Here is a 24797-nt window from a genome sequence, read left to right as displayed (position 1 = left end):
GTGAGGCTGCTGCAGCTCCGCGCCCCAGCTCCATCTGGCAGCGAGGCCGAGTGTGTTCACCCAGCAGGCCCAAGCCCATGGACACACTTACTCAGCACGTATATACACACATACACGGCCAGCCAGAAACGCTCAGCACACACAGACACAAGGCAACACTACCCTTCTGCTCTCAGGGTCAGAATGAAAGCCCAGTGATGAAAAAAATATATGCTTATAGAGAGGTGTGTGTGGCGTGGATCCCTCTAGCTGGCCCAGGACACTCGGCCTGTGCAGTAGCTGGCCCCTGGATCCTCTCGTCCCCAGGCAGCTCTGGCACAAACACACACAAAGGATGGTGCAAAGCAGATGGAGCCCAGCTCTCTGCACGCACACGCTCCGCTCTCTCCACATGCACTTCTGGCGTGTGGCCCTGGGACTGGGGGGCCCGACCTGGATTTCTGGCACCCAGGTCTCCGTACACACACACACGCCCACACACAGAATCAAGTCCCTCACCCAAGCAGAGAGCAGTGAGAAGGCAGGCCCTGCTCACCAGGCACGGGGCACGGCCAGGCATACCGACCAGCCAGCTCCTCACATGCTCCTGGCTCCTTTCATCCCCTCGCTGCTCTGTTTTCCCACCCTTGTTCCTCCCCAAACCACCCGGGCCCCTCCCTTTCCCCCTCTAAACATCCCACAGTGTGTTGTGCGACCCCTGCGTGCCTCTCCTCTGCGCCCCATCCTGCGTCCCAAAAGGTTGTAACTGTTCCCTCTACCTGTAACCAGTCCCTCAGGGAGGGGCTGGGCTGGGGGCTTGTGTCTCTGACAGGTTACTGGGGTTCCTCCCCGCGCTGTGCCACTGTTTTCCGTGTTTGTGGGCACTCCCTTGTGACCGTGGGGAGGTGCTTTGGGGCTTTTTTTCCTGCCGCTGCCCAGTCCATCACCGACCACTCCTTGCCACTGCTTTCCCACGGAGGAAATGAAATGTGGCCGCGTTTAAGGCCTTTGGCAGGGAAAGTCTACATAAATATTTATCAGCGGGCAGAAGTGGAAGAGAGAGCTCATAAAAATGCATCTTTTGGAAGGCTCTCTGCCCACCAGTTTTCTGCAGGAGGTCAAATTTAAATTAACGTTGCACAGAAGCACTGCTTTGCTTTTAAAAACGACAAATGGGTCCAGGTACATTTCCAGTGACCTGCCGTTAACATGGTATATGCTGCGTTGGTACTAAATTGCCAGCAGATGACAGCGCTCTGAAACACGGGGGAGGCAGCTCAGACTTTTGTTTCTCTTCACCTCAGTGTGGTGAGGAAGGGCACAACCAGAGCTTGAGGCCCACAAGGCCCGGTCAGCCCCGGGGCCACGGGCGGAGCAGGACCCAAGTGAAGGTCTCAGGAACGAGTGGCACGAAACGGCTCAAAACCAGACTTGTTTTCTCTGCTTCAGCCCAGACAGCTAGATTGCCTTCACAAGACAGACTCAGCTTTGTAAGTAAGCAGATATGAAAAAGAGTACTGTGGTAAGGAAGGGAATATCATGGAGTAGAGTGTCCAGGTCTGGGCGCCCCACTACAAGGGAGACTGGACATACTGGAAGGACTCCAGTGGAGGGCCACCAAGGAGATGAAGAGACTGGAGCACGTGGAGGATATGAGAAACCACAAGGCAGCTCACTGACCACAGAGGACCTCTTGCTGCCACGTGAGGCCAGGACAAGAAGCAATGGGCACAAACTGGAGCACAGGAGGCTCCCTCTGACCATCAGACAGCACTTCTATGCTGGGTGGGTGATGGAGCCCAGAGAGGCTGTGGAGTCTCCTCTTTGGAGATCTTCAGAAGCCGCCTGGACGTGGTCCTGGGCACCCTGCTCTGGGTGTCCCTGCTGGAGCAGGGGATGGGCCAGATGAACTCCAGAAATCCCTGCCAACCTCAGCCATTCTGTTATTCTCTGGTTCTGGAACAAATTTTAGACTTTTTTGACACACTTCTTTGCTGATATCCATGTGGACAAGGGAGAGCAGGGGGCAGACACTGAGCTCTGCTCTCTGGGGACAGCAACAGGACCCGAGGGAACGGCATGGAGCTGGGACAGGGGAGGGTCAGGCTGGGGATTAGGGAAAGGTTCTGCACCCAGAGGTGGTCGGGCACTGGGACAGGCTCCCCAGGGCAGTGGTCACGGCACCGAGCCTGCCGGAGTTCAAGATGCCTTTGGACAACGTTCTCAGATCCACGGTCTGATTTCTGGGTGGTCCTGTGCAGAGAGAGGAGCTGGACTTGATGATCTTTGTGGGTCCCTTCCACCTCAGGATATTCTATGATTCTATGGATCAAGAGATGAGATGACAAACTCAGCATCATCTCTTTGTTAGGTGTTTGTACAGCACCTATCACAAGGGGCTGAACCTCCCAAGAGGAGAAGGAGGAACTCCTGGTGGTGCTAAGGTCTTTGTCCTCAACTGCTGGTTGTCCACAATGTAAATACTCTAAGACAAAAGGCAAGTCATCAAGTCTGGCGTATTCTGCTAACCAGAGGACCTCCCAGATCCTCAATCTGTCGAGAAAAGAGGTTAATTCAGTGCCAGCACCACTTCTTCCTATCGCTTCTCTGCATGGCCAGCCACCTGATCTCAGGGACCCCCAGGCAGAGGAAGAGCCCAGGGCCGTTCCCTCCTCACCGTGACTCACTGGGAAGCCTTCCACCCAGTGCAGGACCTGATCCTGGCATTCGGCCTGCCCTCTAACTCAGCTACAAATTAGCGCTGAACATAACTGTTATTTATTTCTAATTAAATGTTAAGGCGGTGTGTAACAGCACTCGAGAAAGATCATATTGCTATGTGTCTGGATGCAGCACAGCCCTCCCTAAATCACACCGAAAGCCGATTTCCCTCCCGCTATACAGCAAATTATGTCAGGCTCGTTGCTGGTACATAAGGAGGAAATTTGTTACCCTTCTGGAAAATCAATAGGCTCTTGGCAAACGGGGTTCGGTGCTGTTAATCTTCTTGAAGGCGCCATCTGCCTCTGTGCCACAGCACAACCGGAGAGCCGCCCCACCGCCGCGGGGAGCTGCCCGGGCACCTGCTGCGTGGCTGCCAAGCCCCAGCACGGCAGGACTTGCTCTATGTGCCATGTGAAATGCTTCCAGTCAAAAACTCCAAAAAAATCCAGCTGCCTGAGGCGTCCCCGCTGCTGCCTGCAGCTCCTCAATGCCCCGCAAGCGCACGGAGGATGCGAGAAACCCCGAGGCACAGCTCGCTGGGTGCAGAGGACCTCGTGTTGCCACATGGGGTTTCCAGCTGCCCCGGAGGGCTCTGGCAACCCTCAGCAAGTGCTGGGGGTGCTCCCACGGTTCCTGTCTGCAATGCCAGGCTCCAGCAGGTTCCCCTTCACCAGCAGTGCTGCAGCAGTGGCTGGAAAACATCTGGCGGCAGGTCTCCAACCTCCTAACCGGGCTCGGTGCTTCACCAGCAGGCAAAGCACAAAGCAGAAACCTTCCCTGCAGGGCGAGGGTGGGCTGCAGAGGCTGGAGCCAAACCCATGGAGTCCTCAGCAGGGTTGAAGCTTGGTGACACACCGTGGCCACGCACGTGAGCGAGGAACGTGGCTGGGTTTGCAGGGGGAGCAGCCGTGGTTGAAGACCTGGGGGTGCCTTAGAGAGCAGTACTGCTGGTCAGGGCATGCCGAGTGCTGGAAGCTGTGGGGCTGGGGCTGGCTCCTGGGGTGAGGAAGGGACCCTTCTGCCACCACTTGTGGCTTCCACATCTCTTCTGCTGGGTCTCTGCCTCTCCCCAGCCCTGTCTGGAAGCTCTTGTGGTCTTCAGAAAGCCACGGAGGCTCCAGAGAGCCGGCTGGAGACGGCCAGGAACAAACAGCGGTGCCCGGCTCGTTCCTGCTCAGTATTAATCAGCACTTCTCTGAATCACAGACGTGGCTTTGTCTGTGGGACATCATCTGTGAGATTCAGAAAGCGGCAGGAATTAATTCAGCTTGGGAGCTTTGGATGACTCAGACTGCTGTGAAAACACCCCAGGGCAGAAATGAGATGTAGGGCAAATTCACCCATGGGGTAGCTCTCAATGGACTTTAACTGCAGATAAATTTAATTTGCAGAAGTGAAGAATATTTTATTTACTCTTTCTAAGTAGCGTTTTAAATTGAAATATTCAAATAGACAATCAAGAGACTCTTAATGGGTTGCATTTATTGAAAGAGATTTTGATTTAAATTCCTCAGCCTTGGAGTCCCAGGCAACATTTCTTTTTCCCCGAGTGAAGTCCCTGCTGAATTTCCCTGTTGCACTAACGTATGAAAATCTGAACGCACTGAATAAACATACACGATGACACAGCGCTGATATTCGGTTACGTGCAACCCACCCAGTGCTCTTGCTGGGAGATGTCTGGAAAAGCAGGATGCAGCAACCGCACGTGCTCTGGGGAGCCTGTGAAGACGGAGGGCTCCATGTGCACCGCCGGTCTCCCAGAGATGGGCCCGAGTTGTGAGGGCCCCTCAGGTTGCCTGGGAGAAAAAAAATACATTTTGGCAGCTGGAATAATATTGAGGCAACAGATTTGAAACGCCGGGCCACACGGACTGCTGCTTGAGCTCTGCGTGCAGCGCTCTTTCACTGCAGTCAATAAACATTTCGTAATAATTTCTGGCACGGGGCAGGGAACCCATAAGGAACCCAGGTTCCACCCTCGGCTCCCTGCTCTGCTTTCTGCGTGCTGTGAAGCAGCAGCTTAGGTAAATGCAGCGGGGCTCCAGACTCTAGAGGAAACTCGGGGCTGGCCACGGTCGCTGCAGGGAGGGCAGCGCTTTGGCTGAAGCTCCTGCAGGAAGCTGATGGCCAGGAGCTGGAGGGAAGCCAAGTGGCCACATGCCACCAGAGAAACCCCAACTGCAGGACCTGGGAAAACCTCCTTCCGAAGGAAGGCATTTGGAGGACGCAGCTGGATCCCATTTCGCAGCCTCTAGCAGGACAGCAGGCTGGAGCCAGCCCCCCACATCCTGCCCCTTGCGATTAAAATGGGGTGGACCTTACACCAGGTTAGGGTTTCTGGTGGTACCCGTGGTTGTGGCTGTTCCTCCTCTTCTCCTCAGCCATGGATAACGCAGTGCCAGGGTGTTTTCTCCACCCCTTATACCTTGGTTTTCACCATACCCTTTTTCTCCTTCTATCAGGAACCTCCCCCCCCCCCCCAGCAGTACAGGTTGTGGCGTTGTCCCAGCTCCGACAGACTTCTGGCTCTTCCGTCTCCGTGTCCTTCTCTCCCAGGGACTCTCCCAGGTTCACCCTGTTCTCATTTCCTCCTCCTTCTCCTGGTTTCTTCAGGCTGCACGTTCACCACCAGGCAAACCCCAGGAAGGAACCCAAGTCTAAGCCGAAGCCGCCCGCACAGAGTCTGGCCCGTGGCCCTGCTCAGCACGGAGCCTACCAGGGGTGCTCAGCATCCCAGGGGACAGCCTGCGTCCCAGGGCAGGGGCTGGAGAAAAGCCAGATCATGCATCGTAACCCTGGAGAATTCACTGCTTGGAGTAGTAAAAAAGAAACAGCACCGTTACCAGGTCACAGAAACCTGCTAATATTCACGGTACTTGTAGTGAATTAATTAGCTAGAGCGAATGCATTCGTGGCCGGCTTACTACATCTGCCGAGAACATTTTCAGAGCACACAACCAAAGCTTTTGCTCTTTCTGTGCTTTCTTTTCTATGTCCTCTTACAAAAGAGAACAAGTATATCGCTTTTACATGCCTCCTTTGCTTTGCAAGCTTTACAATACAGATTTTGTTTGTGTGTACAGTTATTTTTGAGACTGCTTCTGCATACGTGCAGCACCTCGAAAAATGCACACCCCGACTCACAGCCACCGCTTCTCTGTGCTGCGAACCACAGACAAACCAAACAAATGCCACCGGTCTTCAGCTAGAGCACCATCTACAGAAAATTTACATCTAACTGGTCCTCAGCCACTATCCCACGTGCTGTCTGCCATCAGGACAGGGGAATGAAAAAGTCGGCTTCCCGCCACCCTCGGCTGCTCAGCTCCATCTCAAGGCGAGGCACCAAGCTGGGTTTGCAGAGCGTGCCACGAAAGCAGAGAACCTCGGGGGGCATCCTGCACAAAAGCATCTCATCCGGATTTCCAGCATGGCAGGGGAATGCTTATATTTTGAGGGCATGAATAATTCAGCTTCCATGAATTCGCCCAACTTCGTAAGAATTCCTGCGGATTTAAGGCTGGGAAACTGTCCTCCTTCCTGACTGCTGCTGCTCGAAGCCAGAAAGCACTGGGGCTAACACCTGCCGAACTGTACCGTGGGTGCCCAGAGAGGGCTCTGGGGGAGTGCCGTGAAACAACAGGCATGGAGACAATTCCTCCCTGGGCCTTCCTGCGGGGCTGAGCACGGCCTCGCTGCTTGTTCTGCCATGCCTGCCTGCTGCAGGCATGGGGGGAGAGGCTGATGCTGCTGAGGACTTCATCAGATGTATGCCACTGCCATCTGCCGGAGCCTATTCCTTCTGCAAAATCATCTGCACGGCTTTCAGCTGCCAGACCAACGCCCCTCGCTCCAACAGCTGGCTGGAGGCGGTGGGGTGGTTGCCCACAGCTTGGGCTCTGCAGCTCCGCACCGTCCCAAAGCAGAACCTAAGGACGTCGAGGTTTTAACCTGAGGCTGTGCAATGAACACGCTGCCCACCTCCCTCCTCATCACCCTCTTGTGTGCCGTGGGGAACCTTCATCCCCGCAGCTCTGCAACCGCCCGACCCCTGCCTCAGCCCCACCTCGGGTCTCCTCCTGAGAAAAGCATTTCGGAGTCGCCTGCAGGGGTCTTTTGCATTGCAAATCTGAGGAAAGATGTTTTTGCACAAAGCAAACTAAAAACAAAATGAGAGGGGAGAAGCAGGCAGGCGCTGGGCAGGAGGAGCAGGAAGGCTTGGTGCTGGGGCAGAGCGGCTTGAGAGATCCCATTGGGAAGCTGGAGAAGGCTGTGGGGGATTTTTAAGGGCCATTTCTGATCCTTAAATCAGGAGCAATGGGACTGTGCTGATGCCTTCTTCTGCCCAAGCTCACACCTCCTGCTGAAAATCTGGCTTGTTTTGGAGCTGTTGCTTCAGAAGAATCGTGGATGGACAATGAAGTATGACAACAACTGACCGAACAACAGGACCAGGCAAAATACTGGACTGTTGCTCTACTTGTTAGGGACACAGAGGTGACATGGAAAAATTACATTGTGCTCTAATTGATAGGCCAGAATGCAAAAACAGAAAGGAAAGGAACTCCTGCTGAACCAATAACCTTTATTCTGGCATTTCTGAACTTCCAGGCATGCGTCTTTGTTGCTTAGGTGTTGTCCACATCTGTTTTTTATGTAGGCAGTTCAGACATACAAGCCAAGAGTCGTGCATACAAGAATGCTCTTTCCATCTACTTCTCATTTTCCCTTTTCTCAGCTCCGCCATTGCCTCACTGTATGTAAGCCAGGGCACAGTCCATGAAATTAAACAGTAAGAATTAATGACTAACCTTTAGAAGAAAAAGATGATCGTTTATCTGTCAGACACTCAAGCCGTAGGGTTCACTGCTACAAAGGACAAATCTAACATGGTAGCTTGATACCAAAAACAGATGGGCTGCTGTGCTACCCGTTAGTTTCGCTGCTAGTTCACAAAGCTAAGACCACCCATTTATTGCACGACTGTGGATCTGAATCCTTTTTTAGCAGAAATCATTCCTTCAAGAGGAATGAGTCACATACACGAAGACCCTGATGATAGTCAGCTAGCTAGTCAAGAAAGCGCAAGATTGAGCTCCCACTAAACTGTAAACTGACTCATCCTGTTGGGGAGATGTACCAGAGCCCATCCAAAGTTTCTAATACTGGCATCGACTGTATAAAATAAGGGCTAAGGCTAGATTATCTTGACTTCTGGGCAGCAGCTGGTGATGCAAGAGTTGAACCTGGAGCCCGTGTTGTTCACTGTCTTCTTGGGCTCAGCAAGTTGTGGATGGTGCTAGATTGGAGGGACTGGCTGGCACACCAAATGGTGGAGCTCGAGTCCACAGGGACATGGAGACGCTTGAGGATGAAGCCAGTAGATACCTCCTGCAGTTGAGCAATGAGACGCATGAGCATTGCATCTGGGGTGGAACAACCCCATGTATCATAGAATCATAGAACCACAGAATCCTCAAGGTTGGAAAAGACCTCCAAGACCATCTGGTCCAACCATCACCCTACTACCGATGTCACCCACTAAACCATGTCCCTAAGCACCAGCAGCTGGGAAGTGACTGGCTGAAAAAAGCCAGGGTCACCCACAGTGTGCTACGGGAGGAGAAACACAGATCAAGGGACAATAGTATCACCATAGATTCGACACTGGGATGTTGCATCCCATTTTCTGACCTCTTCCAAGTTCAAAATGTAGGTGGAGAAACTGGAGAGGGGACAGCAAAGAGCTCTAAAGATGCTAAAGATGCTAAAAGCCCTAAAGATGACCTAGAGAGCAAGTTAGCACTGTTGGGGGCTCCAGTGAGGCCTCGGTTACTCCCCATATCCCAGGAAAGAGCAGGAGGGACTGGACACCAAACCTTCTGCACAGGCAGTGAGCTGATAAGATAAATCCAGTTAATTCAACCAGGTTAACTGTGTACCTGCAACAGAGGAAAATGAAAATCTTTGCAGATTCTGCTCTATCACCAAAGGGGAAATTTCTCCTCAACCAAACGATGACAACCACTTGAACCTGGGCACATGAGCAGCGCTTACCAGAAAATCGTCAGAGGAGGATTTTTTTGCACCCTCTCGAGGTGGAGTGAAGATTTGATGATTACACTGGGGGCACTGCTGACATTCCTGCTCCTCAGGGCCTGTGAAGGAAGGGGCTAAGCAGAGGTCACAGGGATCTGGAGCTCTTGGGCAGACGGGGCCAACGTGGTCTCACATCATGACCTGCACACACAGCAGCTACAGAGCTCTGCCTGCCGTCCCGTTTGTTACGTGCTGTAGTAATGAGCAGCAAGGATGCGCTGCCTCTCCCTGCCACTTCTATTAAAAATATCTGATGAAGGAAAGAGAAACCCTGATTTGCATGAGAAGGGGTTGAAATAAATAAGCAATCATTTTGAAAAATGAGTATACGCACATACAAGCACCCACGCATGTAGTTAAACCTCCCATCCAAGGAGAGATGAGCTTGATGCTGATTGTTTATGTTCATGCAGCAAAAATTCTACAGAATTATTCTTCTTGGATGAAAAACAGAAACAACCACGTCAACTCACTTCATTTTAATGTCCATTTTATTGTAATCATCTTGCCACATTCTCTGAGCTTTCAGCCTCTTCTTTTGGCATTATAAGCACCTGTGCTTGTAAACCCTAGGCAACATAAATAAAAAGAACACTTCATTACAATGTTATCTACAGAAAAGAAAGTTGGTGCAAAATGTGATACTTGCAGCTTTTCAGCTCCCTTTCATCTATATACGAAGCAGTAATATATAAAGGCTACTCATTGAAAGTGCTCAGCCTATCTGGGTTCTTTATTATTATTCATATGTCACTGGTGCACAGAAAGGATGGGCTAAAGATAAGACACTTGACTGGACTTTGGGAGAAACAGCCATATTTTCCACACATTTCCTGTGTGACTTCGAGCAAGGCATGATCCATCCTTTGATCCGCTCACCTTCTGTAGTACACTACACATCCACAACATCAAGCAGGGGCAATAACTCCTGTTCCACAAGAACTGCGTGAACAAGACCAAGCCTGATTTTACTTAGGTATGCAATGATAGGTGGCCAAAGACACAAACATTGTGCACGTTGAACCTTAAACTTCCCTCTTTTTGCATATGGACTGTGGATCTTCAAGGAAACACAGCCCCACGTGGCAGGCTCTATAAATAAGTCAAAGAAACAGAGATCGTTTCCAAAAAAGACAATAACTGCCAGAATCCATTATCTGTTGCATTTCTGTAGCTGCTGGTATCAGAGGAACAGGAGGTGTGGCGTTGCAGAGTGAGATTGTAATCAGATACACAGCTCTGGGATGGGCGGGAGGAGGCCTGGAGGATCAAGTGACCCTGTTCCAGGAACGCAGTGCTCAGTACGGGTCTGCAGAGCAAACGCTGACAAAAAGTTGACCTGAGCAACATTTGTAATTTTGAGACACAACGAGACATTTTAGGGACTAACACCTTTTTAGTCTATGACAGGACAGGCCCCATCCAGAAACAATCTGGGCAAACGGAAAGAAAACAGCATATAATGTTTCTCTTGCCCCTATAACAAGAGGAAAAGGGTTGAGACTCAGGAAAATGGGAAACTACAGTGACTGCAGTGTGTTAGAAGTGGGTTAGAATTTGAGAAGCCCTGGCGGCACAGTGGGCAGAGCTAGGTGGAAATAATTAAAGGCATTGCCAGGAATGGCTTAGGCTCACAGCCTGCTATAGGAATAATATTTCATTGTCAGTCTTCTGTTGCCTGTTGCCTTAAAATATAAGAGCTAAGATTTAGATCTGCTCAGGATGGACAGCTCTTCTCAGGATGGAAAACTAAAAAATGTATGCCTTTGGAATCTGAATGTAATCTGTCAAGGGAGAGATGAAAATGGGGAAAATATGTGCTCAAAATGTTAAGGAAATGTGAGGAGTCATGGGTCTAGACCCTCTCAACTAAACATTTTGGTGACACTTGCATTCTCTTCATTCTCTCTCACAGGAGACTAATTCCTGAGCCTTGGAAACCACGGTGTTGGAATAAAGCAGGAGGGACAGGCAGCCATACGCCAGGAGGACATTATCTCAGTTTGCATCCCTAGCAGTCGGAGCAACTTCCAGGAACAACTGGAGATGTAAAGTGACTCGCTGTAAGAAGCGGGGGTGGCACTTGAAGCGCACCAGGGGGAAATAAAGAATGACGCCGCTGAAAATGAACAGAACGATGTAGAGGAACTCAATCTGGGGTTGGTCGATGATGGGAGCTAACACCAGGTACACGGCTGCCATCAGCACAATTATGGGGATGATAATTGGGACCTGTGAAAGCAAAACATCAGAATAAAGACTCAAGTAATCCTTGTGGGTCTGGACAACCCTGAAACTTGTGCAGAAGGCTTTTTAGCTGAAATTCTGCTGCAGCCTGAGGTATTATCCAGAAATCCCAATTAATCCGGGCATCCTGTTTCCCAGCCCACTCCTTTCTAAGCTGGCTGCAGGGCTGCAAGAGCTACACCACCACCACATACCCTAACCCCTTGTCTTCCCTGACCTCCCAGAACTGAAGATGCAAACTGCTTTGTTAGTGCCAGGTCTGTTCTTGCTCCCCATACTACTCAGGTTTGTATCCCAAACCTGAGCTGTATACAAAGCCTTTTTTTTTTACACAAAACATTTTTTTTTGTGCCTTTTGCACAGCAATGAGCAAAAATCACATAATTGAGTCTTAGCACCCTTGGGCAAAAGGTTTTTTTCATACATTCACAGACAGGTGGACAAGCAACCTCAGAGGCTATTTCTCTAAGTCTGGTCATAAAGCATCTAAATTTGAAGCCTTCCTCCCTCAAAGGCTAGTGAATTCACACGACAAAATGATTTCACAAAGTGAAAAACTGAACTTCCAAGCTGGGATTTTCCATTTTTTTACTTTTGTGCCTTTTGTCCAACCCAAAGGCACTGAAACAAAACAAAGAAAATGTTGCTTGTGGTTAGCTGCAGGAGCATGGAGAAGACCTGCTTGTTGGCTTCACCTGCTAGTGGGATGCCCCACTCTCCTCCCTCAGTGTCCTAACACTTTGGGCAAATTGCTAGTTAATCTGATTGTCTTCAAACCAAGGGAAATCTTCCTCCTTAGACATAAACCTGCAGCAGACATACAGATTCTGCAGAACATCAGCCGTAAGTTGCCAGCTGAACTGGGACCTTCAGACCTGAGCTGCTTCCAGTTGAGGAAAGAGCCAGGCCATCGAGCCAAAGGCTGCAGAAGACTTGCACCCTCAGGGGACTGGCCTGGAGGGTGCTGGGAGTTTTATACAGCACACAAAACGTTCCTGCAGAAACAGAACTTCATCTGCTTGAAGCCCTTTCAGCCAACAGGTCGGGTGGACGTCCTCACCCCGCGTCCGAGTCGCAGGACAGAGCCACAGGAGCGGGTGACAGGAAGGCCTAACGGAGCACTGCTCTTCATCATGCTAAGCCCTGCAGGACGCTCGCTATTGCTTCATGCAGCCTGGCAGTGTCAGCCTGTCATCTATCACCTAGAGGAACCCCACGAAAATGAGGGTGCTCATTCGGCTTGTCCCAGGGTAAAGCCGCTGTCCCACCCTCACAGTCTCTTGAGCCTCCTGTTCCCGGGATCTTTCCTGCAGAAGTATTTCCCTCAGTCGCAAAGGAGGCCCTGCAACTCAACTCGCTCATGGCACCTGAGATAAAGCAGGTAACTCCTGATTTCCTTCCAGCAGGTAACTCCTGATTTCCTTCCACTAAGCTGGTTTGTGGAGAGCAAACCCGTCCCCCGGCCATGACAAAGGACTCGGGGCATTCTGGCTGAGTTTTCTCTCTTCGGCCAGGCTCTCACACCTGGGCTACCCTCTGAGGAGTGTCACTGAGCTCTCCTAGTGTAACCAGGTGTTTGTGTTGCTGATCAGAATCATCCTAAATTTTTCTCTTAAATTTTGAAGGAAAGAAGAGGATATGGTAGATATATTTTCCACAGTGAGAGGGCGATGCGTTATTAGCTTACCAAGACGGAGAATTCAGACATGACTTATGCCTGCACACTCACACTACCTCGCCCTGTGTAGAGTTTTCTGAGACAAAATGTGAAATTAAAAAAGGAAGGAACCACATTAAAGCCAAAGACAACTAACCCCAATGCTCTTCCTTTCCTCATAATGCTGTCTCCTTCATTCGGACAATCAAGGAAAAGGGTTGGGGGGGGGTTCACATTATTACTTCACCTTATAAGATCTTGGCAGTTCTGGTTTCTTGATTTTTAAATACAGGAGGCCAGAAATAGTCATGCCATAGAAAAACCATGCTATAAAGCTGGAAAAAAAAATGGGGTGAGATCATACAGCAATGTCAGTCCTGCCTTGCATATCCCAAGTGTCACTATCTCCAATTAAAAAGGAGAATATTGATATAAATGTAGTAGTTCTTGCATTCATTTCCTTTCCAGCACAAACAATGAGAACTTTAGAATGACCCGAATATTGCAGATTCATTTCAATATGAGGATGAATCACATCCAGTTAAGTCTGTAGTGACAGAAGCATTCATGCATTGCAAAGATGCTGGTTCTTAAGCCCTTTTCCCTGCTTCCCTCCCCGATATCGGTCAGAAGGCAGTAGCCCGGGTTGAAAAAAATAATAAACAAATAAGCTTCCAAAACAATGCCAAGAACCGGGGCTACAAGGGATGCAAACAGAAACGCTGCGCTTACCTGAAAAAGTTCACGATGCTGGTGAAGTTTCCTGACATTATCATTACCAAAGACATAGCGGATGTAAACAGCAGGGCAGGGGAGGGCGTGAGGCATCGCACGTGAGCCATGGACAGAATGTCTGGCTGCAAGCCAAAGCACAACAGCGTGTGGTCACGTCACGTTCGCGCAGACACGTACCCATCCCCTCGGCAGCTGGGGGGGGTTCTGCCTGCAGCCAGACCCACTCTTAATCATCAAGCGAGCACCGTGATATAAAAGCCATTCGGCTCCAAGGAATGTAAACACGGACCCCCCTCAAGGATATTTTTATCGTGTCTCGCTGATTTCCTATCAGATTGGCTTCAGTTCAGGCAAACACGATGAGGTTTTCAAACTACCAGCGTGACAGATGAAGGCTGAGTCAACCCGGGGCTTTCCTGATCATCACCAGGAAAGTGGCCTGGCCTTGCGCATGGCCCTGCTCATCTGCCCCCCCGTCACCTTGGTCTGGGACTTGTCCTGGGCTGACTGGAAAATGAAAAAACTATTCCCAATATATACATGCAGCCAACCGTAAAGCAAACCAGGATTTGCTCCAGAACGTGGAGAGGATTACTAGCCTCTTTATTTCTTGCTTCATTGGTGAAGCAAGGAATGGTTGGAAAAGGTTTCTTTTGGAAAGGTTTGGAAAGGTTTGGAAATGTTTCTTGGAAAGGTTAATGTAATGGAAAGGTTTCTTGTTTTATTTTAATTTTCAACCAAAATATATCCAAGTACTTCCGCTAAAGCTCAGAGAAATGGGGCAAGAGGGATGGTTGGTTGGTATGGTCACATTCATATCCACAATTTTGTGAACTGCCTGGCAGAAAGCTTGCCACGATGCAGCAGACACTGTCACCGGTGAGAGAAGCCACCACCCCAGTCATTCATATCTGTAAAAGATTCCCTCCTGTGCAAAGGAGTGGAGCTGATGCAGAGTGGTATCCTTTGCCCCTGAGCAGAAATGGAGGGCACAGCATGCCTCGAGGCAGCTCAGCTCAAGCTCTGACAGGGCGAAGCGGAGCCAAGACGCAGGTGTAGTGCGGGGGGCCTGGAGGCTGAGGCCTACATGTCCGCCGTGCCAGCAACCAGACTGAGTGTGGGTGATCACACGAGTGTGTGATCGATGGTGACGATCGAGGCAGGTTAGCTGGTGGGCACGTGAAGTGGTTTGGGAGCCAGGGGCGGGCTGGCTACCAGAGGGACCGGGGAAGTCCCAGCCAGCTGCCACAGGGACTGGCAGGCCGCTGAAGTCTGCTCTTTTGTCTGGATTTGGCCCCACCTAATGAGACTAATTAAAAACCCCAGCTAGGGAAGATTCAAGGATCAGTGTCACCTTGCAATTGCTACGAAGCTTGAGTGACAGAGATATCCTTTGCTGTAACTGAACTGGACCACCCCAGGGGAAGCCTGGAACACCCCTGGGACAAGCTGGTGAGCTCAGTATTACCTGGAGAGCAGTACCACAGTTGTTTGCTTCAAAGCTGTTCTTAAAATCCAAGCTAGATGTAAGCCATGTGTCTTTCCACAGAAGCTTTCTGAACTTATGTGACTGGAGAAGAAAGTCAGGAGTGAATGTATATGCTATACTACAAAAGGATGGGGCAGAATGTCTTTGATCGATAAATAAACCACTGAAGAGCTATTGCTCTACCAGTTGAATGCATGCGGTGTTTTCCTTTCTGATTTAGTGTCACAAGAAGATAAGAGTTGCTCAAAGCAAACCAGACCCCCTTTTTTGGTCCTTACCATATGGCCTTCCCTCGCAGCAATGTAGCACACGCGGCCTCCGCTAAAGAACGTGCCGTTCGATGAGCCAAACGTAGACAGTGCCACCGACAGGGAGATGAGCCATGCCCAGCGGCCCAGGACTTTGTCCCTGAGGTGGGAAACAATTCACATCATAACATCCAGCATACAGGTGTACTGGATACACATCCTAGAACCAGACAGGTTTCTTCTCTCCATTATTTTCACTGAAAGTTTTTTTTTAATTTTTTTTCCCTAAAGTCTTTCTAATGATTTAAAGCCTTCTCTCCATTCCCATAATATTTAGTTGTTCGTCTCATCCAGAAAAGGCAGCTTTGCTTCCTGCCTGGTATATATACATCTAAATCAGTCTACATTGCAATGGTGTACAAAGCTGTCACAAAACACAAAACTCACTCTGTGTGTGTACGCTTGCTGTGGTGTGAATCCTGAGGATAAACGCTTTTAGCGCCAACAATATTAGAATGGAAAATACAGAAACACCATTACCACCAGAGCTGAAAAAATATCCTGCATTATAACCCCTTCCCCAACAGGCATAAGAATTTAACCCTTTAATCTCACATGCACTTATTTCTGTTCTGTGAACCAGGTTAGAACCAAAGCAATAGTTTGAATTTCAGAAGTTTGGTTTTAGAACATGCTCAGACATTTGCACTTTGCTTTCTTCAGAACAGAAGAAGTAGCAGGGCTACAAATATTTCGAGGATATGTAATTTTCTCACCTAGAAGTGAAGCCTGTCTTTAGGAATGAAGCAGCACGAAGAATATTAATTGAGTAATAAGTGCTGGTAGTTTGGGGTAATTATCACATACATGTACAAACACACAAACACAGTCTTCATCAAATTGGCAAAAATCCAAAGTTTGAAAGTGTTTTTCTTTCTTTTTTTTTTTTTTTTTTTTTTTAGGACAGATTTCCATCTGAATTGTGTGACTTTAAGCCTTATGTAGCATTTTTTAATATCACCAATCCCAAATGTTCAAAAATCAAGAGCTGGGCTTTCCAACATTATGGCAGCAGCTTATGTACCATAATAATTTCAAAAACATAATATATAAATTTAATATCTGGGTTATGGGCCTTTGGGATTCAAGTTATTAAGTTACTTGTCATAGAGAACTGAAAATTTCCTTTTTTCAAAATGATGGAATCTGGGCATCTCACATGATCGCAAGACTCCATAACCTCAAGATCTCAGGGGAATACAACTTATATCACAAAATTTGTAATAAAATATTTAGCAATTGGGTATTTTGCACTTCTGAGATTAGTGTTCCGCTGCTTGGGCTCTCAAAATGAACTACGGGGGCTCCCATGAACAATTTCATATAAGTGAACTGAGATCTGTTAAATCACTGGCACCAAAGACTTGTTGGGGAGAGTTTTGTGAGCCCATTTTCTGGCTGCGCTTCTCACCTCTAAACAATGTTTCGATCTAGCAATTTCCTCACTACATGGAGAATAAATGCATTTAAATGTAAAGTGCCCTCCTCTGGCTTCTTTATGCTCCTCCTCTCCTTCCTTAATGGCCTGAATAGCTGCCCCTCTTGCTCATGAACCACAAACATTACACCCTCCTTAGCCAGTGGCTATTCACCTGTCCCCCAGGCTTCTGAGTGCCCAGCTTTCCAGTTGCTAGTTCAAAGTTTCTTCCTGAATTGTGCTCTTGGGGTGAAAAGGTTAATCAGGCAGGAAAACGAGAGGTGTTAAAAAGGAGGAAGCTCACAAATAAGTTGTTAATCAGGAATGATGGGAAAGGAAGTGCAGACAAAGTTCATGACACTGCGGCTTAGTAAGGCTTTGTAACCTGTTCAAACAAAGCACTAGGCCTTTAAAAGCTCCTGCTTATAATGACATGAAAGGCTGTTAGAGAACACAAGAGCTCGTTCAGATCTTCAAACTGGAGATCTTGCGAAATGCACAACTGTGGCAAAGCCACTGCTGACTTTTTAGGAAGAGGATGAGCAGCTATACCATCTCTGGATATAATGTGTCATCGTTTCTGCCAAACTCATTTATAGATATCATAGATTCTGTGTCCTTGGAAATATTTAGACTGAGTTTGGATATTCTGGTGGGAATATCAGATGGCTCAAAGTCACTGCTGCCTACATTTCTCATAACAGTCCTTTCCTTCCTATCCTAAAATCCTTGTTGCACACAGAGCCTATTCTACATCACTAAACACTTCAAGTCGATGGAAGGTGCAAACAATTTCTAAGCAGATGGGGAAATTGAACCAACACACTCTGGTCTGGTCTAATTTCCAGGTGCTGAGTGGAGAGGATTAACCCAGTTGGCTTTTGTGTCTCTCCCAAACCACTGCTGCTACTTTGGTGGGGCAGCACATTGTTCTCTCCACTCTTCTGGAAATGCTTAAAATGTGGGACATTTCCCAGTCCCCAGGCCTGGATATTCACTTGTACTGAGCTTACATGGCAAGGGTTTGGTAGCGGGGGGGCTGCAGGGGTGGCCTCTGTGAGCAGAGCCCAGCAGCTGCCCCATGTCAGATCAGAGCCAGCTCCAGACGGCTCCAAAGGGACCCGCTGCTGGCCAGAGCCAAGCCAGGGAGTGACACTGGTTGGGCCTCTAGGAGAGCAGCTTGAAGGAAGGAAAAACAACAACAACAACAACAAAACTGTGCAACTGCAGCTGGGAGAGAGGAGTGAGAAAGTGTGAGAGAATCAGCCCTGCAGCCCCCAAGCTCAGTGCAGCAGGAGGTGCTCCAGGCACGGAGCAGCAGTTCCCCTGCGGCCTGTGGAGAGGCCCCTGGTGGAGCAGGCTGTCCCCCTGCAGCCCATGGGTCCCACACGGAGCAGATCTCCACGCTGCAGCCCGTGGAGGAGCCCCCGGTGGAGCAGGTGGATGTGGCCTGGAGGAGGCTGCGGCCCATGGAGAGCCCCCGCAGGAGCAGGCCCCGGGCCGGAGCTGCAGCCCGTGGAGAGGAGCCCACGCAGGAGCAGGGGGTCTGGGGGGAGCTGCCGCCCGTGGGGGACCCGTGCTGGAGCAGTTTGCTCCTGGGGGATGGACCCCGTGGTACGGAGCCGTGTGGGAGCAGTTCTTGAAGAGCTGCTGCCTGTGGGCAGCCCCCGCAGGCTCAGTTCGGGAAGGACGGCATCCCGTGGGAGGGACCCCACGGGGAGCAGGGGCAGGGAGGGACCGTGAAGGAGAGGCGGAGACAAAGCGTCAGGGACTGACCAGAGCTCCCATTCCCTGTTCTCCTGCACTGCTCAAGGGGAGGAGGGAGAAGGTGGTTTGGGGGGAAGGTTGTTTTAGTTTGCTTTCAGTTTCTCAGTGCTCTAGTCTGTTAGTAACAGACAATAAATGACATTAATCTCCCTATGCTGAGTATGTTTTGCCTGTGATAATAACTGGTTGGTGATCTCCCTGTCCTTATCTCAACCCATGAGCTTTTTCTTCACCATATTTTTTCTCCCTGTTCCTTTGAGGAGGGGGAGTGAGAGAGCGGTGTGGTGGAACTTGGCTGCCCATCAGGGTGAAACCACCATAATACCCTTACTGCATCCTCACTGTTTCGGGGGAGATGCTCCTGGTGCTCTTCACCCTTTCTTTACAGCCACTCGCCACAGGGAAAAGCATGGGCTGGAGGGGAGCCACAGTTTCCCAGTGTAAATGAGTGGGGATGGGGAGCAAGGGGGGCTCTGCAGAACACCACGTCTTGGCAGACCTCGGAGACCATGGGCCAGACGGGGCTGGTCAGCTTGGTCTTTGGTCAGGGAAGGCTACCTGCTGCTCTGAAGGTGACAGGGAGCCGCATGTCAGCATGCTTCCTTGTCTGCTTCCATTCCCACTGGGAACAGCACCTAAATCTCCTGAAACTCAGGGGAAAACCCATGTTTTGTTAGACTGCTTTGGCTGCTTTGTTACCAGAAGCAGAGCTCACCCCCAAGTGACAGCCACAGCTCCCGAGGTCAGCAGTTCAGACGGAGTCATGGCTGCAAAGTAACTCACGTTTACCATCAAGTACAGGCAGGTAACCAAGGGAATAGCAATCATCACGGCTCTGGGAAGGGTCACCTGGAAAAGGGGTGACAACAGTGTTAGAAGAAGCTTCTTGGTTGTTTTAATATCAATTTATTTGTTGTTGGCGTGTTACGGCTCTTGATGTGATACATCTTCCCATGAACATCCCACTGAAGTGGGTGTTGCATCATATTTAACAACTCTAAGGGCTAAATCAAAGCTGGGCAGCACACGGAAAATTTGCTCTAGGAAGGAATTTTGTTTTTCTTAATGATAGGATATTATCTTGGAACTCCACGGACCATTTTAAGGCTCACAAAAATCAGCAAACACTGCTTTATGCAGACGAAAGCACTGGAAAAGAGAACCTAGCAAGGTGATCACAAAGCAAATTTGTATGTCTAAAAACCTGAAAAACCTGAAATATCAATTTTTGCATTCCCTATTCTCACTGTAGGACAAGATATGGCAATTCCTTATGCTGTGGCTTCCACCCTGCCAAGGTCTCAGTATCAGTGCACACAGTCCTTTGGGAGCAAGTGCCACGTGACTCTGGGATCTTTGCTGCCATTTAGATTAATATTCAACTGCATATTTTCATTTAATCTGTAATATCATGTGCTCTGCACAAGCACGGTCTATACCTGCTGCACTCACACAGCTCTTTCTAAAAGAGGGTCAACGCTGCTGTAGTGTCTGATCTGTGATCTCTGTGGCACAGAGAGGGCTGCTGTGAAATGTGAGTGAGCTACTTCGCTGCCTATACCACAGACAGAACAATGCCCAAAACGCAGATATTTGAAGACACGGGTTGTTCACAGACTTAGATTCCCTCTCCAGTGAGGCTCGACTTTCTCTAAAGTTCCCCTCCAAGCAACAAGGAGTAAGAAGTGGTTTTTGAACGACACATTATAGATCAAATCTTTTTTTGGAATACTTGGTGTTAAGAAACCTTTATGAATTTTAGCAGAAGAGAGGCTGCAGTGCTTCTTTTGCATAAGTCTAGGTGTCCAGAGTGCTGTCCTCTGAACTCTAAGACAAAAGCTCATCCCCAAGATATTTTTTTCCCAGCTACTTAGGCAGTGCTTTCTTGTGGGTAGGATGCTAAATTGATTAAAGACCCTGTAACCTTTCCAGACACATCCATAGGTGTCCTGCCCCAGAACAACAACAAAAAAAAAACAGGAGGGAAGCTCAGCAGTCTTTCCTTGAGCTCTAATCCCTTGATTACCCCTCTTAACACGCTAATGGACAGCAACAAACACATTAGCAGCAGCACCAAGCAAGTAAAACCCAGCTCGCTCACCTCAGGCTTCTTCAGTTCCTCGGTTACATAGTTCAGGTTGTTCCAGCCATCGTAGGACCAGAGTCCCTGATAAAACGCCACCCCGACCGTCCCGATCCCCGCGGTCGTGTTTTGAAAAGCATTCTGAAAACTCTGAGTTTGTCCCTTGGCCAGCAGCGCCAGCCCGCCCACCACGATCACTAACAAAGCCAGGAGTTTGGCAGCTGTAAAAACGTTCATGATAGACGTCGCCAGCCTCACGTTGAGGCAGTTGATGATAGTTAAAACCAGGATGCAGGCGGCAGCTGCACATTTGACGACAACCTGCGGAGAGGAGCAGCCCGGGTAGAAGGGCGCAACGGCGTACTCAGCAAAGCTCAGGCAGACAGCCGCCAAACCAGCTGGCCTCACCAGGATGACAGAAGTGTAGGCGAAAAGGAAAGCAGGAAAAGAACCGAAAATCCTCAGGATGTAAATATATTCGCCTCCAGACTCTTTAATTACGGTTCCAAGCTCAGCGTAAGACAAGGCCCCGAACGTGGCCAGGACACCGCACGCTGCCCAGATAAGCAGGCTGCTGGCAGGGCTCCCCATGTGATGTAGCACCCACTCGGGGGACATAAAGATCCCCGAGCCTATCATGGTGCCTGCAATTAACGACACCCCGCTAATCAGGCCGACCTCTTGCTTCAGTCTCAATTTCTCCCTTCCCTCACTCGGATCTGCGGGTGAATGAGGTGAATGTGTTGTCTTCCTTTTCCTCATTATGGACCTGTTGGGAGATGTTTCCTCAGAGAAAGTGTGGAATAAGACTGAGTCATTTGAGTAAGAACTACCTCAGGCTTTTAGGGTTAGGTTAATAATTACAAGAGTCACACAGAACACTGTCAAGAAATACAAACTCGCTTTCCTTGTTTTGCATTCTTTCATTACCCGTCTTATCTCGCTAATTTATGATGGTTCAGATGCGGCCAAGTCTGATGATCTTTGGCTGTCGTTACAAGCAATGGGAATGGAGAGCATTCGGCACCACCTCAGGATCACGCAGCACCTCACCGGACTGTGTCCCTGATTGCCTCTCCTTTAAGTTATGCTTCAAATGGCACCTGAAGCAAAATATAAGATAAGCAAAATCCCATTGCAAATCTGTACTTTATTCTTCGTTTCAAAGTCAATGCTCAAGCACCTCCTTCAGTGCTGAATCATATTTTCATTCCCCACTATAACGTGACCCTAACAAGCCTGCCACCCAGCACGCTGTGGCTCCGCTCAGCGAGGAACCTTTCCAGTGTCTTAATCAAAGACGCAGAAGTGTTCTGCTAGCAACAATCCAGACACTGCTTTCTTGCAGAGTACCTGGGGCAGTTCTGGCTTTTCCAAATTTCAGAAGACACAGGGGAAGAGTGAAGAGGCAACAAATGAATTTTTATGGGCCCTTTTTGCCAGTGTCCATGAGGTATGAAGACTCTTACCAGACCATGATCATCAGAGGATTTTGTCGCCGCTCATCATATACACATTTCATTGCACGCTCAAGAGAAATGTCGAAGCGCAACCGTTTGGCAATGCCACTGGCAACTTTTTACCTAACATAAGTTTTTTGACTTTGGGGAGGGTTCTGCTAGAAATCTGAAGATTGTTACAACGCATGAGGATGTGTTTTGTGATCTGTTATATGTGCGAAGCATTGAGCAGAAGGGAACGTCCATATGGATTCCTTTGGACATGGAGTAAACTTTCCTGACTGCAACCATAAAGAAGGAGACTTACTGTCCCTGGTGGTCTTGTTCAGACCGCTGTTGTGATAGATGCCAGAAAGAAGGGGCAAGACCTTCCTCAGCCCTTCATAGACACAGCAGACCTTGAATCTTTAAAACTATCTGTCCTCAACCATTCCAGCTAAAAACAGCATGAATATAAATAGAGAAGTATTTTTATTGTTTGTCTAAAATTTCCTTCTCTTCTAAATCATTTAGATTTCTCTTTCTCTGCTTTTATTTTCATGAAATAATCTTCTTAGCTTTGCAGTTTTCTACGGATAACTCTTGGACTCTTAACAAAACTCATGCACCCGTAAGAAAAACAAGGTATATGATTCATACGATTTTTCATGCTAAAGCAAATAAGGTAGAATAAATTTTAGCATCAGGCTTCAGGTTTTAATTTCTTCAAAGATAAAAAAAGAAAAAAGAAAAAAAAAGAAAATCTCATTAAAAGGTAGGTTTTCAGTATAAATCTTATTATCAGACAAAGAAAATCATGAAAAAAGTTTATCTTTTTGCTAGATATTATTCCTAATACCAACTCACTAGTACTCACCAGGAAATGGATCCCATTTTGATAGTCATAATTTCAAAGTCACTTATAAAAATTCACAGCTGATCACACTGTAGCTTTAACAAAAATGAAAAGTTACTTTATCTGTATCAAATAAGTTTTTTAAGTCTCTCCAGTAAAGATGTGAGTTCTGAGAATAAATGTATGCACCTTGTACTGCAAGGATGCAAATTAATGCCTTTCAAGTTAATGGTTTGCAAAGTGCTGGAAAACTTGAAAGCAGGCACATTTGGCAGAATATTTTGTTTTACTGCTACTAAGTGAGAGTGCTTGTCTTGTTAGCTGGTTTAGCTATCTGTAGCATATTCTTTTTAAAATTAGGTGACAGTGAAATCCTTCAGAGGTCTAAAGGCCTGATTTTTTTTTCTGCACAGTAGACACTCTACTTCTGTGTGCATCCATACATATATTACGTATATTGATCCAATCTGAAAATGTATTCACAAAACATGGCTAAATCAATGCTGAAAGAAAACTTATTGTGACTACTGGTAGCTAAGCACCCTTCTGGTCATGTTACAGAACTATTTCAATAACTGTTCTCCTGTTTTAATGAAGGATCTTTTCTGAAGTAGAAATGTAAAGCTCTGTGAAGGAGCTGAGAGGAGCTTTTCAAACCTTTGCAGTTCTTGCTTGTACAAATAAAGGATTTCTAATCTAATGCTGTAGAAACTGAATTTCTTCAAACTTGATCATGTCAAAATTTCTGTAAGACCACTCAGATAACACGGATTAATTAATTGGTATGTCAATAGCCTCAGTCAGTTCCTAAAGGGAATCTATTTCTAATCCCAAGATCTTTGTTACTCAGTTCTAACTGCTGCTACCTAAGGTAATAATGAATCTAATTAATCATGATAAGAACCTGAGGCTATTCCTGCTGAAGCTGAGACAGTCTGACTTCTCTGGATTTTTTTTCCATTGACTTCATTCATTTTTTGGCAGGTATCAGCAGCGTGGAGTAGCCATAAGATATTTTAGCCAAATGGATTGGCACAATTATCAATGCATTTGTCAAAGCTGGCTATATAAAAGTGCACCTCACCACTCCACTTCAAAAAAAAAAAAAAAAGTGTATGATCAGGAGTGAAAATAAAATACTGCTTTCCCCTTCTGGGGAGTAGCAAAACTTTGTTCTTCAAGCTGTTGTGCAATAAATCTGCTACCCAAGCAACTCTCACTTTTCATGTACCTTTGACATTGCGATGGGTGGTTGCCATCTACTGGTCTCTGAACAATAAAGCAGCTTTGTCCAGTAAAATATGGCTCACTCTACATTAGTTTTTTATATCTTGCATTATAGATTAAAAAGGAATCCTACAATAAATATTAGTTCTTAAAAATTAATGTAGCACAAATAGACAGCATACTGGATTCGTGGATGAAAATTCTCCACAATGTCATTAGGGCTATTTTTATCCCAGCAATAGCTACAAGGACTAGAGGAAGCTAATTTAAGGTAAAGGCCAATGTCAGTAGTAAGATCTAGACAAAACATGTGGGCAACTATTTCGCAATATTTAATTTTAGGCCCCAGGAGTGGTATTTGGAACACAGCTATAGGTTTGGCTTCCCTGTACTGTGCTTGGGAAAGAGTTATAAATCTCAGAATGGGAAGTAAAAATAACCCACAGTCTGAGGATGGAGTGGCCAAAGCCATAGCCTGTAAGTTCCTTCTCAGGCAGGCACCTTTATACCCACCAAAAAAATAAATAAATTTTAAAAAGTGCAAGGATCAAGATTTTCTTCTTTAGAAAACAAACAAGCAAGCAAACAAACAAACAAACAAAACAAGTTGTGTGAGATGAGCTAACAGTTAGAGAACTCATCCTGGACATCAGATGTGGGTCCGATGGCCTTCTCTACTTGAGAACACGGGAAGCCTTGAATCCAAGAAGGATACCCTCACCTCCACAATGCAGGCTTTGAGCTGTATTTGCGGGCAGATCGTGGTA

General features: G+C 47.9%; 1 protein-coding gene across 3 annotated transcripts; it reads right to left on the bottom strand.

Moving 5' to 3' along the window:
- Positions 1-3963: 3963 nt before the first annotated feature.
- On the bottom strand, positions 3964-23843 carry LOC106044663 (b(0,+)-type amino acid transporter 1-like). Of its 3 annotated transcripts, XM_066995004.1 has the most exons (7): positions 22825-23806; positions 20527-21611; positions 19141-19274; positions 15212-15341; positions 13442-13566; positions 12957-13044; positions 9279-11037 (listed from the first exon to the last, which is right to left on the bottom strand). In XM_066995004.1, the coding sequence occupies exons 2-7, from the start codon at positions 21268-21270 to the stop codon at positions 10804-10806; spliced, it is 1455 nt and encodes a 484-aa protein (XP_066851105.1). In that variant the 5' UTR covers positions 21271-21611; positions 22825-23806; the 3' UTR covers positions 9279-10803. The 3 variants fall into 3 exon arrangements, with proteins under 3 accessions (XP_047931233.2, XP_066851105.1, XP_013050285.2); XM_048075276.2 differs by lacking the exons at positions 9279-11037; positions 12957-13044 and adding an exon at positions 3964-4502 and having other exon boundaries at positions 22825-23843; XM_013194831.3 differs by lacking the exon at positions 22825-23806 and having other exon boundaries at positions 20527-22068.
- Positions 23844-24797: the final 954 nt, after the last annotated feature.

Source organism: Anser cygnoides, chromosome 3 (genome assembly GCF_040182565.1).
Source record: "Anser cygnoides isolate HZ-2024a breed goose chromosome 3, Taihu_goose_T2T_genome, whole genome shotgun sequence".
Classification (NCBI taxonomy): Eukaryota; Metazoa; Chordata; class Aves; order Anseriformes; family Anatidae; genus Anser; species Anser cygnoides.
Note: the sequence above shows the minus strand (reverse complement) of the source record. Positions and strands in the feature narration are given on the sequence as shown.

What these genes read in the sequence shown, in the direction of transcription:
- LOC106044663 (XM_066995004.1), bottom strand. Translation starts at nt 21,270, where the DNA reads ATGAGGAAAAGGAAGACAACACATTCACCTCATTCACCCGCAGATCCG. An exon ending in AGGAACTGAAGAAGCCTGAG is followed by an intron (nt 19,275 to 20,526) that starts GTGAGCGAGCTG and finishes CCCCTTTTCCAG; the next exon opens with GTGACCCTTCCCAGAGCCGT. An exon ending in AACTGCCAAGATCTTATAAG is followed by an intron (nt 11,038 to 12,956) that starts GTGAAGTAATAA and finishes TTGCTTTCACAG; the next exon opens with GTCCCAATTATCATCCCCAT.